General features: G+C 31.2%; 1 protein-coding gene across 1 annotated transcript; it reads right to left on the bottom strand.

The window, feature by feature from the left end:
* Positions 1-961: 961 nt before the first annotated feature.
* LOC125815267 (exportin-2) lies at positions 962-6,332 on the bottom strand. Its single transcript, XM_049494707.1, has 2 exons — positions 3,351-6,332; positions 962-982 (listed from the first exon to the last, which is right to left on the bottom strand). Exon 1 carries the CDS (start codon positions 6,293-6,295, stop codon positions 3,368-3,370), a length of 2,928 nt encoding a protein of 975 aa, XP_049350664.1. The 5' UTR covers positions 6,296-6,332; the 3' UTR covers positions 962-982; positions 3,351-3,367.
* Positions 6,333-19,564: the final 13,232 nt, after the last annotated feature.

Below are 19,564 nucleotides of genomic sequence, written 5' to 3'. Positions count from 1 at the left end.
TTGGTTGCTTTTATGAAATAGTTTGAAATGGGTCATTAGCACTTTTGTCCTATTTTGTGCTTGGCCTTTATTTTTTGTCCTCGTGATACCTCTAAATAATACTTAACTTTTAAATTTACATTTCTCGGACTTGACTTCAAATTCTAGTCCCGCTAAGCATAAGTTCGAAACTTAAGTATCAACCATTTGAAGAATCAAACGATTAATTGTATGATTTGAAATTAACAAGATGTGATCCCAAAAGAATTTAGTTTTGGGTAGGAAGAAAGGGTATAATATTCAGTCCCCACATGTGGTCATAGACACTGATAAAATTTGAATCTTTTGGCTTTTTAGGCCCAAAAATTGATTGCATGGAAGAAATAGTAGATTATGCCCGTGAAAACATTAACTTTCATTTGATGAGGTTGTTCTATGGTAACTTGACATACTAATTGCTATTCAATCTCCTAGTCCTGTTAATTACACACTGAAACAATGAGCACATTCTCAAAATGAAATTGAAAATAAAATCTTAGCAACCATTATACAAAATTTGACAAGCACAAGACAGCAAAATGACTATGACAACAGCTCAATCCCGAATATTATAGGTGTTTGATCATTTCTATTTTACTTTACCACATTAACATTATCAAAATCCTAAATGAAGAAAATCCCCCATCATCACATATGCTCGGACACTCCCACCCCCCTAATAACAAAAACAAAAAAGAGACTTTCTCCGGCCAAAATGTCCGTGGCAATAGAGGCTACTGCCACTGACGACAGGAAGATGAAAGAATGAAAACTCAAAGCATAATGCTGACTCCACAACAGTAACAGATGAGCTGCAAACTCGATCAACTGTTAGCTTCACCCTATCAGATAGACAAGTGCGACATGCTTCATCAGATCCATAAGCAACATAATCAGACAAGTGCAAGGGCAGAAACAACAGATTCCAATGTACTCCACAAACCAGTCTTCTTGACCACAGGTCCTGAGAGTTCAACCACCGAATAATTAGGCATATAACATAGATCACAAGTATGTATTGAAATGAGAAAACAGAGGCCAAACAACAGATTAAAACCTTAAGAAGCAAAGTCATAGCCCGAAACAGAATAAAGGAACCAAAACATGAGGGGATGAAATGCAACTATGAGACAAAATTAGACAACCAAGGTAAAAACTAAGTGCCTGACCCACTTTGATGTCTTAAGCACAAATAGAAGTACAACGTTTTTTTTGTGTGTGGGGGGCCCGATAAGTATGAATACAAGGAGAACAACGAAGATCCAATGTCAACATCACAAAACTGAACCCAAACAACTTCAACTTAACCTAGTGCACCAGAAGATTCACAAAAGAAAATCATCAATTGCCATACTGTGACTTCAAATTTATAAAGAATAAAAAGCCTGGAAGTCGCATATGAATTCATGCAGCATAGTGAAGTGATGATAAACAAAGATACAAACGCCTGAACTGACCTTGACCATAAAAAATGTGGCATGTGGCCCAGTGACCTAATAGATAAACATCTACTTAGTATAAGGTCATCAATCCTGCAGTGGCTTAACAAAAACAGGCACAAACACAATATTTGCACTAAACCCCTGAATCCTGTATTTGTAGTTGAAATTGTTGGGATTTTATCTGTGATAAATGTAGGAAATATTCTGACACAAGAAAACTAAACGATACGCAGTCATAACGTAATGACAGTACATACTAATGCCAATGCATTGTGAGATAGGTTATGCAAAGAATCTAGGCAAGTTTTGTCAGTAAATTAGGCAAACGCCAAAATGCAAAGATCATAAAAGCATCACATTCCTGATTGACGAAAGAAGCAATAAGATTCATATTTGACACCTGCAAATAGAATAACAAGTGACAAAACTAAGGCTGGATGAAGCATGGACATTGCCAACTTAGAAGCTCCAACTTTAGATTTAAAGAAAGGAATGTGGAAATTGAGAGATAGAACACAAGAGGCTAGAAGCACAACAAAAAACATACAAACAAGAGAAGTCAACTTGGATCATTTTCTGAAACATGAGGACAAAGATGAACTAAGGCATAGAATTTATTTTTTTGAAGAATTCTCAAAAAAAAAAAAAAGGTTCGTCCATGAGTTTGCCAAAAGTGTGCAGACATGTCCTTAAAAGCAGCTTGGGCGATATTTCAAGAAGCATCTATGGGTATCAAACCATGGGCGAGGAACCAAACACAAAAGATTAATCTTTTCACAAAGCATACTAGCTCTTACATTTAGAGCTTTTTATTTGTAAGTTTTTTGGTGCAAACTGGTTTATGTACAGCATACCAAATAAAATTGTCTTTCGAATAAGTCACAAATTACTATATTCTAAAACAAGAACTATGTTTTCTACCAATAACTGAGAAACAAGGCTTTTTAGCTTTCAAAGTTGGTGGATAAAGGGTAAGCTCCTCTGCCTTCTCCACTTAAATACTAGACCTTCTCTCCACCAACCAAGTTTTGAACTCATGATGTGAGCCTATGGAACATCCCGCAATGTACTATCTTTACCATAGAACAAAAGCCCTGGGGAGTGGACAAAGCCTAAGTTCATCAGCATATGTAATAAAGATAAACTTTCTCCTACACCTGTGGGACAGCATCATAAATAAACTTAAAGCTTATTTAAACAAAAGGCAAAAACGGCTTGGGCTTGGCAACTTCCATAATAATCACAGAAAAGAATCTCGAACTGCAAACTAACTTCAATGAACAGGCAACAGACACTTCCGAAACAAATTTCAACCAGAAGGGACATGTGATAACAACAACTTGGTGCACTAAACTATCACAATTCCCACAACAAGAAATGCAGCTTAGACCAAACAAAGTAAACGTCCTACCTTTTTTTACAAGTTAAACGGCCTTACCTTTTTAGCACTTAATGTAATAACATGACCAGACTCTACAACTCAATAAGCACTCGTTTGTTATAGTTTTAACTAAAAGTGCAGAGTAGGAAAAAATAAAAGACTCTTAACTCAAACAACTTCCCTATTACTTGATAATTAGGTAATATCTGCATGCATATCTATTACTATATCTTTTCTTTATCAGTAACATGCATATCTATTATACCAATTAAACTTCCTTCAATTAGAGCAGCAAAAGAATAAATGATTGCTGACAACCTGAACACAGGATTCTAAGCCAAATTCAAGGAATCTTCTGTTCAATGGGTCTAATAATTAAAGGGGTACCACAGTCTAGACAAAACTCGAAGTGTACAATTAAATTTTGATCCTTAAAAATGAGGTATAGTTATTCCACAACGTAAAATGATAATTAAGCAGAATCAAAAAGTACAAAGAAGAACGCATACCACCACATGGATTCTTCTTAAGCTATTGAGAGATTGTAGGAGCTGCAGAGCTGAAGAAGAGCTGTTTGATTTGCTGGCTCAAGATTTTCTCTAATAAGCTGTGGATATGTTCCAGGGGAAAGAGCAGCAAGATTCGCCAAGGAAGCCACCAAATATTGCTTTGGATCATTCACTTCCTTCAAAGGGTCCTCTTCTTTCTTCCCAGCATTATAAAGATGAACGAAAGTAGCATTATAACCCACAGTCTCCCCAAAGTCTGGAACGTCTGGCTCATCCAACACTCTCTCTTCCTCCGGTCTGGAGAGAAGAGTAACAATACTGTCAAGCATTTTGCCTCGAACCTTGGAATCCAATAATGTTGAAGATTCACAAATTAGTTTTGTTGAAGCAACTGAAGTCAGCTTGAGCTCAACAGATCCTGTGATTAACTTGAGGTTCGGCACCCAAAATTGCTCCACAATGGTCTGAAATACATCCTTCTGAACAGCATTCATTGAAACCACAAGATTCTGTAACCCATGCTTGACCAAGAATAGAGACATAAATATAACAAGATTCTTCAGAAACTTCACTGTTCTGCCATGCTGCAGCCGGTTAAAAAGTGAAACCCAAATGTGGCCCATAAAAGGTGATAATACATCATACCCAAGATTTTCAATAACCGTGTTGAGCACATAAAAACCTTGGTCATCTGTGCTGGGAGATGAAATCAGTGTATTGAAAATACCCAGAACATTAGACAGCCTGCCCTGCTGGTTAAGCTCATGGGGTGCCTTCCGGAGGAATGCTTGGAGCAATCGGACAAGAGCTGGAACATTTGCGGACTTTTTCCATGACTCGGGTAAAAGGAGAATCTCAAAGATCTGCACGTAGTGCTGAGGTACAGGAGGTCTATTCAATTCAACAAGCTGAGCCAACAGCTGAAATGCATAAGGAAAGAATTCACTCACATCCTTAGCTAAGACCATCTGGAGGCTAGGGAAAAGGCTCCCTTCAAAAGCAGATATAAGAGTAGGATCCCTCTCACAGGCTCTCCTAATAAGAACAGCTACTGATTCAAAGAGATAATGATTGAAAATAGGATTCTTAGGGTTCTCGCAGACTCTGTTGAGAACATTTGTCAGACCTGTTATGCAAGCTGAAGCAACATCACGAGAAATTTCAGCAGCTCCTAGCACTCGCATGATACACTTCATTATATATTGATTCTCCTCAGATTCTGGCTTCTCTAGGGCACTAAAAAGGTTAGTCATCAACACTAACAAAAAGGGACTAATATCTGCAGCTGTATATCTTGCTCGTGTCCCATCATCTTTAACTAGCAACAGTTTCTCAATGCAACTCGCAGCATAAGAATGAACCACATTTGACTCTGAAGCAAGGAAACGCACGACATCTGGAAGTAATGCCATTGCAACAGCCTTTGGCAGCTGATTTCGGAACATAGTAAAGAACTTCAATGCACCTGCCTTCAACATTGGAAAGGCATTCACATCCCTACTTTGCAACTCTGGTACAATAACTGACCCGAAAAAGTTTTCAACATCTACAAGATCAGTTGATACTGAACTACCACCTGCCTTCTTAGTGGCAAGGGAGACAACCAAATAGATAGCGCAATCCTTATATTTCCAATTTGCGTCTGGATTCTGGGAAAACAAGCCCAAACAACTTTTTATCTGAAGGGAAACCTTCGCTGTGACCTTGTCTTTGTAATGCATACCAATGCCCTTGAGCAGTTCACATGCGATCCTCCTCCTTGTGTCAAGATCACTCCCTTCCATATCCCGTCTAATAAACTCAATATAGTTCATTTCAAACAACTCTTCATCCTCGTCTCTCAGCATGACATTGGGAATAACAATACTCTGACAAATCTGCTCCAGAATGTCATCTCTTTCAAACAAAATATGATGCACGCTAGTACTAACAGTGGTTAAGAACTTGATTGCAGTAACAGTAAGTCGTTCCCTACTAGAAGATGCAGATGAAGCCACAAGAAGACTCCATACAGCCTCCACAAACCCGCTTAGATACTTCTGAAACAGTTCTTCCTCCTTCTCCATATACAGACCAATATTCTCACACACTGCAGCACGCAGTCCATCAACAACAGCAAGACCATCATCCCCAGTGTCCTCAAGCACAGGGTACTTCACAGTGAGATACTTCTTAAACTCGATCATCCACTCATCCATATGGTCCTCAAAAAACTCCGGCAACTCTTGAAAATTCAACGAATAAAATATCCTACAGCACAACCTCTGAGACTCTATGTAGAGTTTGAGGGTTGCGGCATTTGCAGCCCCACACGCCACAGCTTGATCGATCAAATTCACAGTTCTTTTAAACACTTCCAAAAGTGGCTTTGCAAAGTTATCAAGACAGTATTTCAAATCAAGAAGCAACTCATTGGTCTTAAACTGATAACGGAACTTCTTAAACAAAGAATTAATCGTAGCTAAAACACCATTAACAGAAGCATAATCATTTGCTTGTGTTAAAGTATCAAGATTGGCAACAAGCTCAGGCAACAAAGTTTGCCAAGCTTTTGGGAAATCATGCTTTCCAATCACAGCCAACGCTTCACTGAGCTGAGATTGTATCTTAGGTGAGGACTTAAGCATGAGAGAAACAATCAAGCTCTTAATAAGCTCCTTTTCAGGGTCGGAAATGGGGTTTAATGCTGGAAGATTGGGTTCTTTAGGAGGTGATGGAGCCCAACGAGCCTTGAGGTGGTTTTTGAAGTTAACAGCAGCAGATTGACGGATCTGCTCATCAACAGAAGGCTCAGCTACAAGATGAAGCACGGCGAGACCATAGTTAGATCTCTCGGAGGCCTCAGAAAGTGCTGTTTCAGCTCGACGGCGAGGCTCCGGTAACGGTGATAGCGTATTAAGGAAGCATTGGGAGAGAAATTGTGCGGTTTCAGGGTTCCACTCCATTTTAGGGTTTTACAGAGATAAGAGTATTACCGGAAGCGTATAACCTATATAAATACGTATAGTATATAGATAGAACTAGGGTTTTGTGGGAATTGAAAAGAAGAAATGGAAGAGAAGCAATGGAGATTGAAGAGTTACCTTTTTCCCAGCGATGGATTTGCGATTGGCAAGTTTGAACAACTGAGTGAAGGAAGAATTAGGGGGAATTTGGAATTTAAGCTGCCTCTTTCTTAATGGGCCTGGGCATCTAATTTTGTTATTGGGCCTATCATGTTTTTTTACCTTTACCTGGACTGGCCATTGGGCAAGTTGTGAGTTTAATTTGATAATTGAATTTCCACATATTCATCACTGATTTGTCTTTTGTTAAAAAAATACTTCCTATATGATCTATGTGGTTCATGTTTTTTAGAATTTTCTTTTCTCAATTCTTCAAGAAATATATATATATTATCATAGCTAACCTAGTATTGCTATTAAGGGGTATAGTTAAAATGACTACGAATACTAACTTGGCAAAGTTGAGTGACTCTGAACAAAGTTGAATAACTATGGTAGCCAATTACAATAACCAATTACTAAAAATTGAATGATCATCCACATCTCGCTAATCCTAAAAGGATGAATGCTCATCTTTCTTTCCATTCATATTCATGAAAAACAATAATGTTTGTTCGTTGTTACTCATCGTTAAGCTTAATTAAGAAGTCTCAACAGTAAAAAATGTTCGTCTCAATTAGCTGGTATTATAACTGATTTCACGATAAAGGTTAGTAGTAAATATTTCTATTTAATAAAAACAACTGTTTCTGGTTTGTGCATAGGTCCAACCAAAAACCCAAGAAGAAATCAGGGCTAACAAGTAAGTTTTTGGACATGTCCATTGGGTTCAAATAAATAGAGTCCTGTTAACAATTAGCCCAAAGCAGAAAACAAGGACTTATACATGATTATCTAAGTGGAGTCAAAAAATTATAGGTCCATTTACAGAATTTATGCATAAAATTTTGTATACTTAAGTGATATACAATTCACATAATTGCAAACTTTGAAGGTGCTATTAAGATACAATACGTGAATTGTATATCCTGAAGATATTCAACGTATAACCTCTAATAATATAGTATACCTAACGCCTACCGGGTATTTTGTGGAAAAAAAATTCACTCATCAAGGGACGATAAATGATAATGCATCATAGATAGGCCAAATGAACGATACAAATTTAGTATTATTTCCTCAGTCCTCTCCCTTGGCATATATAATTTATAAATATTTTGTGTAATTAGAGATTTGGCATGGTAATCGTCAATCTCGTAAGTACAATAAAATATATTATGATCAATATTACGCATATGGCTCTAATATTGCTAAGGGAATGATATATGAATATAACAAAGATAATTAAATTTGGATTTGAAAATACAAACATTAGATGGATGCTGTTGGATCACGTTTGAGCCCACCAAACAATTTAAGTTTGAGGAAATTTCACAAATAGTAACTATAATAAACTTAATTAAGCTTCTTAGTTATAGTTTACATATTTACAGGCTATAGCTATAGTTTAACCTGCTATGGGCGACCTCATTTGTATAATTCGCATGTACTGTATATTTCACGTCTACTTGTATAATTTAGCTATTTTCGTTCGTATTTGTATAAACTAGTTAGTATCAATTGATTTTTATTTATTTTTGTATAAATTCGAAATAACAAATTTATACAAACACAAACATCTGAACTTTAAATAGTTATACAAATTCCGAAAATTACTCGTTTATACAATTGAAACTCGGCCCCGTAATTTTTTCTTGAAAATTAGTGACGAATGATAATTAATTCAAACTATAGCTATGTTAAATAATTAACTAGTATACGTTTACTTATCCGCAAAATTTCCCCACTTAAGATTATGTTGTTTAGGCCGATACACTCATTTTTTTGGCTAAATGGTCTGGTGGACCCTTATACTTATACCCGTTTGTATTGTGAACCCTTCTACTTACCCCTTGGTCATCTGAACCCTCAAACTCATTTAAACTCAACGTGTTGAACCCTTTCAACTCATCGTGACTCTCAATCGCGCTGATGTCATATTCCATGTAAGATAAAGTTTGCCACATCAATTTTTATTTTTTATAATAATTTCTTTTTGGACAAAATCATAAAGTTTTGTTTAAAACTTTACGAAAAATAAATTAATTAGTCTTCTAAATTAAAATTTTGGGTCTCCCTACATCATCTGCCATTTTCACCGTGAAAAGGCCCAATCGCCGGAGAAATTTGCCGTTGCCACCACTCCTCTTGCCGGCGAGACCACAAATACTCTCTCCCTCATCTGTCTCCGTCTTCGTCGCACGCTTTCATCATTTTTCTTACCTCATCCTTCTCCAACCTCTACAAATCCCAAAACCATAAGTCGCCGCACCAGCTCCTTGCCCCTCACCAGCCTCGTTCCCCTCTCCACTGTCTTCCTTTTTTCTTACCATCGACGACTCTTGCGAACCACCAGGGACCCCCTATGCTCTCCATCCTCTCTGGCGTACCAGAAGGCCAGAAAATTCCTCGTTGCCTCCGGTGTACTAGCATACTCCTTGCCGCCTCTGGTGTACCAGACCACCTAAAGAAGATGAAAGAAAGAAAAAAAAGAGGGTTGGAAAAAATGGAGATAGCTGAAAAATGTGGGTTGTTGGGTGAAGAAGAAAGGTTTCAATCTTCTTTTTTATGTATTATTTTACTCTTTTAATTTAAATATTTTTAACATTTAAATATGATGTTCACTTGCTTTAATAGGCGTGTGATCTCACTCTCTTGCCAACTCAGCCATATTAATGCCACATAAGCATGGTCAATGGTCAGAGGGGTTTGATATATTGTGTTTTATTAAGTGTAAGGGTTCAGATGACAAAGAGATAAGTAGAAGGGTTCACAATACAAACTGGTACAAGTATATGTATCCACCAAACCATTTTGCCCATTTTTTTTTGTGTTGGCATGGCCCATGTACTTCAAAAGAGAGCCCCCTTCAGTTGTTAGAGAAGTATGGAAAACCATCCTAAAAACGACGTGAATTAATAATTCATTCCCGAATCATTGACAGTCTTAAAAATGCATTTTTACTTAACTAATTGAACTTAAATACAATTCGATCTTGTAATATAAGTAAAATTCTCTTTTAAATTCTCACCAAGTTTAGGAGTATCTCTCGATTCTTTTATTAAGAATTTCATGTTCCTATAAGAGTTTAAGACCACTTGTTATGTCATGTGACAGATCCAGATCGGAAGTGTATCTAAATTTAGTTAGTCAAGTAAATGGGTGTTTTTAAGATTATCAATAACTAGTAAACGAGACTAATAATTTACACCAAATTCAAAAGTGTTGTCAATACTTCTCTCACTTTACTATTACCCTCACATTTAAACACCTTAGTATTCGTAGCATTTGGCTTAAAAATGACGAAATCTCCCTTGAAGAATAAAACATGTCCTATCATTTTCAGACTAAATTTGGGATCCACTCATCAGTTGATTGTTTGAGAAAAATGGATACACCCATTCAAGCAATTTTTATAAATTTATTCATTATGCATTTTGCATTACAAGTCTGTATCAAACAGTTGATTCCAAAAAAAATATCCTCTCAAATTCAATGAACTTATACATTGAATTGCTTTGCCCGTATATCTCCAGGATCAGGGCCGATCAACAAGATCGGGGACCTAAAGCCAAACCTTAAAGAGAGGCCCTAATATTTTGAGAAGTATTTTGTTTCTTTAATCTCTTTAACAATTTTATTCTTGACTTCACTTGCCAATAAGTTAAATAATTCACTTTGTATATTATGTTGGTAATGACTATGAATTTCGACATGCTTATTCTTCAAATATGTTCTTGCATAGTTGGATCAAATTTATTAATCATTTCAATTAGGCTTTAAAAATTACCGTTACTTTTTTGATAGATATTTTCATTTGTTCCCCTAAATTATTTTTCCAAAGAGTTTCGATCACGTCAATAATTCTTGACAATACATTTTTCCATTACACTTTATCTCTATCAATTTGTTCCATACACCCACAACTTCATCAATTGTTTTTTAATGCAATCTCATTTCTAAATCAATACACGAGCTCATATTACTAATAATATGTTCATTCTTTATTTCTTGGACTTTGAGCTTGACACTAAGATTTCTCCACTCATTACTACCTTCACTAGCTAGTTTACTATTATAAATAATAGAAGTTGTGCTAAATAATTTATAAAAAAAATAATAAAAAATCTCCAAATCTTTAGAGTAGATTAATCATTTTCTTTCATGCTTTTCTCCATTTACCAATTTTTGAATATAGTGTGTTGTAGAAAATGTCGTACGTATTTATTATGTGGAGAATTTATATTAGTCATTCTAAATTGTCCCTTTTTATACTAATAGATCTCTCAATTTTGTATCGATATTATTTCATTGACTTGGATATATATTTTTTTAGGGATGCAACTATTTAAATTATTTAGGAGTTCTTGATATCGGGAACAATGTCACAGTTTCACTAACTCTTCTAGATTTTATTTTTGGATATTATTATCATCTAACTAAATTCTATTGGTTACTTGTTCATTTGAAGAACATCCTCCAATATTTTTTTATTCGAAATATTTATTATTTGTTAAAATCCTATCAATGATTCTTTTTTAAGATTTATTTAATTCTCCAAGTTCTCTCTTTTTGCAAAATCGGAATCATGTTTTATAGTTGACATATTAAAATTGAATAAATTTTAATAATAATTAAAATAATTTACATATACTTAAAATATCAACAATAATTCAAGAAAAACTATAAAACCTCTTACACGTTTTTTTTTTCCAAAAAATTAATATGATTTCTTTAATAATATGTATAAGTACCTTTTTTTTTTAAATGGGGCCCCCAAAAAATATGAGGCCCCAAGTGATGATTTTAGTGGCCTAGTGGTTAAGACGACCCTGTCCAAGACAAAAATACTCCACATTTGGAGATAAAAAATATCTAAAATTTAAAACTACACACAAAACATAACATAATCGAACACAAAAAATAAATTTAATCTCAAACTTTTTTCTAAAATATCTCATATTGCACCTTATCTCACGTACCAAACTACTCCAAGAGTTTTATAATCCAAAGCCAAGTGTGGAGTTGGGATTTGTAATTTTGCAAGTAGAACCAAAAGGTTGGAGGACATTTAAAAACTGCACGTAAAACTTTTGACCAAGTTCAATTAATTATTTGGAAAAAAAAAAAAAAACATAACATAACTTTTGACCAAGTGCGCGCGGTTGGGTGGATCACGTGATGTTCTCACGCCATCAAGTTCAAGGAGCACGTGAACAGTGTGACTTGCCTTCTTTCTCTTCTTTTCACATAACAAAGTAGAAAATTCTTTTGGAATATTAAATTTTTTCCATCAGCTAGTTTTCCTAAATTATAAACAAGAAAAAAATAAATATATTTCTTAATATATGTAATTTTGTAAGTGAAATTCTACTCCCATAGATGCATGGTGTTAGTTGATATCTAACATGTGTGTTTAAAGTTACTCCCTCTCCCTCTGTCTAACAATATTTGTCAACTATTAATTTTGTATATTTAAAAAATATTATAAATAAAAGAATAATTTTATCATATCACAATTTGAATATACTCCCCCTGTTCATTTTTATATATCATCCTTACTATAAATAGTTGGTCCATAATACTTGTTATTTAATAAAATCAGTGCATAAATTACAATATTCTTCCTATTATACCCTTAAAAGTTAATTAGTCTAGAAAATAGATATTTGACCAATTTCGGAAAACTAATAAGTAATTAATGTTCATTATAATTACTTTACACATTGATTAATTACTCTATAAAATCTTATTTTGAAAAAAGAAATTTTAACAAACAAATTAAAAATAAAATTTGAATTTATCTATCATTTATTGAAAAATTGACTTCAGAAAAACATCAAATAAAAGTAGAATTGTAAACTCAAGTAGTTTCTTAATGCAAGTAAAATCTAAAAAAGTAAAATTATTCATTAATTTTATAAAGTGGACAAGTATTATTGGATATCTCAAAATAATATAGTAAACGACTATTGTTAGACCAATGGAGTATTAGTTAATTTAGCGGTGGCATTTTAGTCATTGAATTTGATTCTAATTTTTTTTTGTCCAATGGTTCACATAAGTTAATTCTTGTGCATATTTTATTAATTTTTTGGCTGTGCAAAAATTGTGGTGGAATGTTTTTCCATTTTTCTTGTCCATTTCAATTCAATTTCGAATCAAAAGAGGTCTGATATTAAGCTGGAGTGCTTCTTATATGTATAACTTTCTCGTTTATTTTTACTTATTCATTATTAATAATATTTAAAAAAATATCTGAGTCAAGTGATAGTTAACAGGTTTGCTTCCTAGACAAAGGGTCAGTTTGATGATTTGTTTAAAGGAACTTTTGTGATTTTTCCATTTTATTTTCTTGTCTTATTTTTTAATATGTTATATATTTACAAACTACATAAATAATATTATAAATCATTATAATTAACATAATAAAATATTAAAAAAGACACATAAAAAATTTAGTTAACTTTCTATATTTTATCGGTGCCACATAAAATGAAACAAAGAAAGCAACATATATTATTTAAAGAATGTATAAAAATTGCTATAAATTATAATACTTAACAATTTTAAATATTAAAAGATCTATAAAAAATTGGTTATTGTTTTTTGAATTTTATCTTGGAAAAAAGGACAAATATACCCCCGATTTATCATAAATAGTATGCAGATACCCTCCGTCATATTTTTAGAGCATTGGTTTCCCTGCCGTCCAAAAAGTAGAGCATATATACCCTTTATACTAACGGACATACACGTATCATAATTTTATCCACTGATCCGACATTTATTAAATACCGGATCAACGGATAAAATTGTGTCACGTGTCCCTATTTAGTTTTCCGTTAGAGTGAAGGGCATATATGCTCTAGTTTTTGGATGGCAGAAGCACCAATGTCCCAAAAGTATGACGAAGGATAATTGCATATCATTTACGATAATTTTGAGATATATTTATTTTTTTTCCCTTCTATTTTTATCACACAAATTGAGAAAAAGAAAATAATACGTATCATTTAAAATTTACATTTACATAAATATATGTAGTTATAGTAAAAGTAAAAGAGAAAATAAGTAGATTGTTATATGAAATTGGAAAAAAATAGGTGGCTAAAATTGTTTTTTAGCGAGGACTCACATGGGTTTTTGGTATTGTAATTTGAAATGAACACGGACGACACGATTCTGTTGTTACATCAGCATCACCTAAAAAGCTAAAAGACTAAAAATGGGAAATTCATGCCCCACATGCCCAACGCCTATCTTATTTATACACTTAATAAATGCATAATTCAATGCACATCACGTGCCTCATACAACTCATTCACGTGCTCTTCACCACCATTTTACGTCTGCCTATCAACAAATCACAACAAACAAAAAAAATAGTAACACAAACTCCTATACTTTTTTACTTGTCAAGTTTTTATTTGACACATTTATTAAGAAAAACAATTATTAATAGTGTGTTTACTATTTCACCTCTATTAATTAAATTCTTTTTATTTCAATTTATATGTCACCATTTTAGATTTCACGTTCTTAAGGATTTATGTATGTTTATGATTATACTCTTATGAACTTGAAATCAAGTTTTCAAGAAAATAAACATAAATTAATTTATTTTGATTAAATAAATTGACCAATGAGCATGAATTAAACATTTAATTTTTCTTATATTGATCAAATTCATATTCTCAGTAAAATATAAAAAATAGTGTCATTTATACATTGATTTTATGAAATAACAAATATTAAAGACTAATTATTTCCAGTTAAGATGACATATAAATAGGAACGAAAAGAATAAAATGTTAAACATATTTAATTACTATATTTTTTAAAGACGTTAACTAAATGTTAATAAATTGAAATATAATAGAATTTCTTACTTGATACGTAAGTAAAAATGAAATTCAAATTAGAAAATTATTTGAGAAATAAATAGGGACACATAGAATATATATATATGATAGATGTATGATTAAGAAATTTTACTATAGTCTACTAGGTGTGTTTCATGTCTCATCCTTTTAATATATATATATATATATGGAATTAAATTGTATTAAATATATAAAAGATGCTAGGTGCTGGTCTACTTTTGTGGTTTATTTGTTGGTCGAATTCGAGGTGATTGAGATGAGTCCACGTGTTAGTGAGTTCGTTGAATGAGTGCCACGTAAAGAGGAATTAGTAGTATAGTACTGTGGTGAACGTGTTGAGTTTCTTTTTTGGCACAAGAATATTAAATAAGTAGTACTAGTAAAATATTCTCTGTCTCTAATTTTTTTTTTTTTTTTTATAGTTATTTCTAATTTTTTTTTTATTTTAATAAATTAAGAAAGAACAATTTTTTTTATCTATTATATCCTCAATTAATTATTTAGAAAAATATAAAACTTTTTGAAAAGATTAAATTTTTAATTCATTCACTGCATAATTAATAGGGACAAAGGAATAATTATTAGGTGAAATGTAGTCATAAAAGAAAAACCCAAAAGGCGTGACGGCCAAGCAGGCGCTGCGTGACGCATTTTTCTCCACTTTTCACGTGAATTTACCCACACCCCCAAAACTACTTACTGCACTGCTACTTTTTTTTTGGTACATAGAGTTGGGTGAAAATATGTTTTATATTTATTAATTTAATGTATAAAAATATATTTAAAAATAAACTCTGATTATTATTTTTTTTCGTTTCTTTCATATTCGTTTTCACTTTTATAAACACATTATAAAATTAAAGGTTGGATAAGTTAGAAGTTGTGACATGAAGTTGAATAAAATATGGTTAATCATTGTAATTTAGTAATTTTTTATATAATTTTCACATTATATTATATATTATTTTTTGGCCTCGATGTGGTACAGATACTCGAGAATAGCCAATTTTTTATTACATTTTAAAATATTTTAAGTTGTTGATTTATAATAATTTGTAATTTTCACATAATTTGTGTTACTATCTTTATTTTTATTTATGCAATGTTGATGGAATTTTGGGAGATAGACCAATTTTTAATAATTGTATTTAGATATTTTAACTTGTTAATTCTCGTTATTATGATTTATAATATCTTTTGGATAATTTCTAAATACATATAAAATATTTAAAGTAATAATTTAATATCAAATGACCAAATTATCCTTTATTAAAATCTAATGACTAAAAGCACCAACGTCGTCGAAGACATATGTGGTTTTAATTACTTATATGTAGTAGTAAAGTAATTAGTAACAAGATATCAAGTCGGGTCAACAATTAAAAGATAGAAATCGCACTCAAATAGAGATTTGAGTGTCAAAGAAAAAAAATGTGCAAGCTAATTTATTCCAACTTCTAAATTAAAAAATGAGATCCGAATATGTAAATATTAAATTAGCATTGCAAGTACAAAAAATATATATATCAACATTACAAATCTGACTTAAAAGCAAGCCTAGTGTGTAGTCGTACTTAGACGAAACGGTGTACATTTAATTGGAATGCCGCAATTTTTTAATTTTGACTCTCAACACCAAAAAAAAAAATATTCACTCCGTTTACTTTTACATTTTCAATATAAATTTGACACATCTTTTCTTATAAATTTTAGTAATATAGATAGCTAAAAAGCTAAATAGTTATTTATATCTTAATTTTTCAATTTAGATAAATATAAATATTTATCTATTTATTTAAATATGACAAATGAAATGGACGGAAGTAATATAAATTTGTACGAAATAGGATAAAAGCAGAAAATATTGTAAACCACTTAATTGTTTTGATTGATAATTGAGATGATAGAAAGCAACTTTAGTCTTACAAGTTTATTTTTGGGTCACATGTCATGAAATAGTCTCATCTACATTTTCACGAGTTTCTTCCTGTTCAGATTGTTCACGTTTTTTCGTATTTAATCAATCACCATTATAATCCCACTACTAATCCCTGATTGCCACTTACGTAATCACGTTTGTATTATAGCTCTAATCCATTTTCACAACCACCGAAATTAACGGGGCTATATTAGCAATGATTAAAGTTGCAATTGCAGTTTAATATTTTTATAGGGGAACAAGAGAGACTTTGTTATAAACACCCTTACTTTCAATCTTAAGATTATGAGTTCGAGTCATTAATGATAAAAATGTAAAGATATATATATCGTATTCAAGATTAGTTAAGAATTATAATTTCACGACATAAATTTATTGTAATATTTTTATTTTTTTAGAAAACTTTTTAACATCAAAATAATCAAATTTGTTCTTGTACTATTTGAAACTGAACTATTTTAGATTTACCAAAGTTATAATAGATAAAAAAATAAATAGTGGAAGATAAAATTAAGTAATTCCCCTTTTTTTTAATAACAGATGAGTAAGTTTAAACTTTTTCCCTTTGACAAAATATTACTGTAATTTTTTTTTCTTTCTGAAAATACACAAGTCTTACATGAATTATGAACTTAACAAGTGGGACCCACATGGGGTCCACATTCTTACATGACTGAAAACTATAGGTTAATTTATAATATTGTTATATTATAGTAATAAAAAGAATAGAGATTAGGGTAGCCCCACATCTTAATGAAGCACATTGGTTTAGGAATAAATTACAGGAGCCTTAGATTCTACTCAATTTGGCCTACTGGTGTGTTGGAAAAAATCAAATGCCTAATTAATATTAATCCCTTTCTTTTGTTACCTAGGATTTGCTTTTCACTTTAGCCCTTTTTACTTCATCATAAATTCACATGATATTATCACTTTCTTGCTCATTGAGGGATGAAAATATTATTAAAAAAATTAATTAATAAATAAAGTGTTAGTCTATCTGAAATAATTTCTATATCTTAAAAGATAAAAATAAAATTTATATATATTTACCATCTTTAGACTAATTTATAAAACTGTATGAAATATGTTATTATTATAAATAAATAAAAGTGAAATTAAAGAAAAGTTATATGCCCGTTTGCGGTATCAAACAAAAAACACTAAATTATTATACTTTATATTTATATTTTTTCTATAAAATTACGCATGCATGGCATTACTTATTATCGGAATTGTCGACAATAATATTCGTTCATCCGTCCTAATTTGCTTGGCTTTTACTTATCGATGGTCTATTTGACCAACTGTCATAGCTAAACAAATTATAGAGTACTATTTTAATTCTTATGTTTCTTTTATTTATTTAATACACACTTTTTTGTCAGCTTTAAAATATGTTTATATATTTTATAACTCATTAATTTTATTTTATTATATTTAAGATTATGGAGGATCTTTTACCCCTGCACTATTTAATAGTGTATTTTACTATTTAAAATGATGAATATTTATGATGTTCACGTAGGCACATATATACCTTTATAATACACTGTTAAATAGTACAGGGGGTAAAAGGTCATTTCCAAAGTTTGGTATCGTAACAACAATTTCGATCAAAGTTGGAGTATTTTTCAGACTTTTTTCCCTAATTTAAATAACTCTCCACATTTATTAAACCAACTATAAAAGTGAAAAAATAAAATAATAGTTACTTCTTCTCTACTCCTTCCATTTCAAATTAATTGAATTGTTGATTTTTTTATTTTTTTCAAACTAACTTAATTGTTCAAATTTCAAGACTACTTTTAAAATGTTCTTCCAATTTTACCCTTCATTAGTTAGTATTGGTATTAATTATTAATTAATGTTTAGTTATTTGAATCATAAATTTGACAATAGTTAATAAGGGTAAAAATGGAAAGTTATGCCTAATTTCTGTCTTAATCTTTTCTTAAAGGGTGTGAAACACCTCAATAATTTAATTAATTTGAAATGAAGGGAGTATTTTTTTTAAATCAATAAGTATTTTAAACTAATTATATTTAATAAATATGATAAATAAATTGAACAAAGGATGTACTAGTCATCAACTGATCATGATTAGCTAAAGATGAGAATATGGATTAGCAGAATTGGATTAAAATTATAGATATAAGAGGGGCAATTTGTGATTTAATTCAAATAGGGAAATACTATCAGATCAGATCTGATAGTAATCCATAATGAGGACGCATGTGATTTTTCATTCCATTTTACAAAGTTAATGATATGATTATTTCGAAAAGTGAATAAATATTTTGAGATGGAGAGAGTTGATGGTGATGGTGACTCGTGCTTATCATAAATAGAGAGAAATATTATATTAGGAGTGTTTTGGTATGGTTAAAATTTTTTATAGAAAAATAAATGAATATCATACTTATTTTTTATTTTGTTACTTAATAAAACAATTTATTATTTTTAAAATATTTATTTATAACGTAGATAATATTATGAAAGGTGAAATATGGTTAAAGGGTGTGGGGTGGTAGGATAGAGGTTACGAGGGTAATGGTGAATATGAAGTTTGATAAAGACAGGTCATAAAATTACTCATTGATATATAAAATTAAAATTATATATATGTAAATTTTTAATACATATTTCTACATATCTATGAACTATCTGAATGAAAATTCTAATTCTGCATCACGGATCAAAGAGGGTAGGACACAATTATTTTCCCTCACTTTTTCTCATACTTTAAAAAAAAATTACTCTATTTTCCTAAAGAAAATTTACAATCTCGATTCTCTTTTATTTGTCACTTATTCTTAAAATATATTTTCATTTAAATATTGGTCACTTTTGACATATCTAAAAATAAATAAATTATTTTTTCATGTTTTAACCTCAATATTAAATATTTATTATCAAATTATTTTTCAAAACCTAATACTAAATATCATTTAATAGGGTATAGTGTAACCTATATCAATAATTAATAATTGTGCTAAATCAACCGACAATAAAATAAAAATGAACGGAAGAAGTATTTTATACATAAAAAATTTGACCAACCTAAAAGGAAAAAAAACTCTCAACCAAAGGCACAAAAATCTAGATAGGTGCTATTTAAAGTGTGCACATGTTTTTTCATCCTCTCTTAACCACGTGTCAAAGTTAAATTTCCATTTACAAAAATTAAAAATAAATAAGGGAAGTGTTAAATAGTCAAAAAATTTGACCAGAATATTAAAAAACTATAATATTTTTTTTATTTTAAAATAAACTAATCTTTTT

Source organism: Solanum verrucosum, unplaced genomic scaffold (genome assembly GCF_900185275.1).
Source record: "Solanum verrucosum unplaced genomic scaffold, falcon-dt-bn FXZP01000261.1, whole genome shotgun sequence".
NCBI lineage: Eukaryota > Viridiplantae > Streptophyta > Magnoliopsida > Solanales > Solanaceae > Solanum > Solanum verrucosum.
This window is presented reverse-complemented; position numbering and strand designations above follow the sequence as displayed.

Excerpts from the sequence above, each read along its gene's own strand:
- LOC125815267 (XM_049494707.1), bottom strand. The coding sequence starts at position 6,295 with ATGGAGTGGAACCCTGAAACCGCACAATTTCTCTCCCAATGCTTCCTT.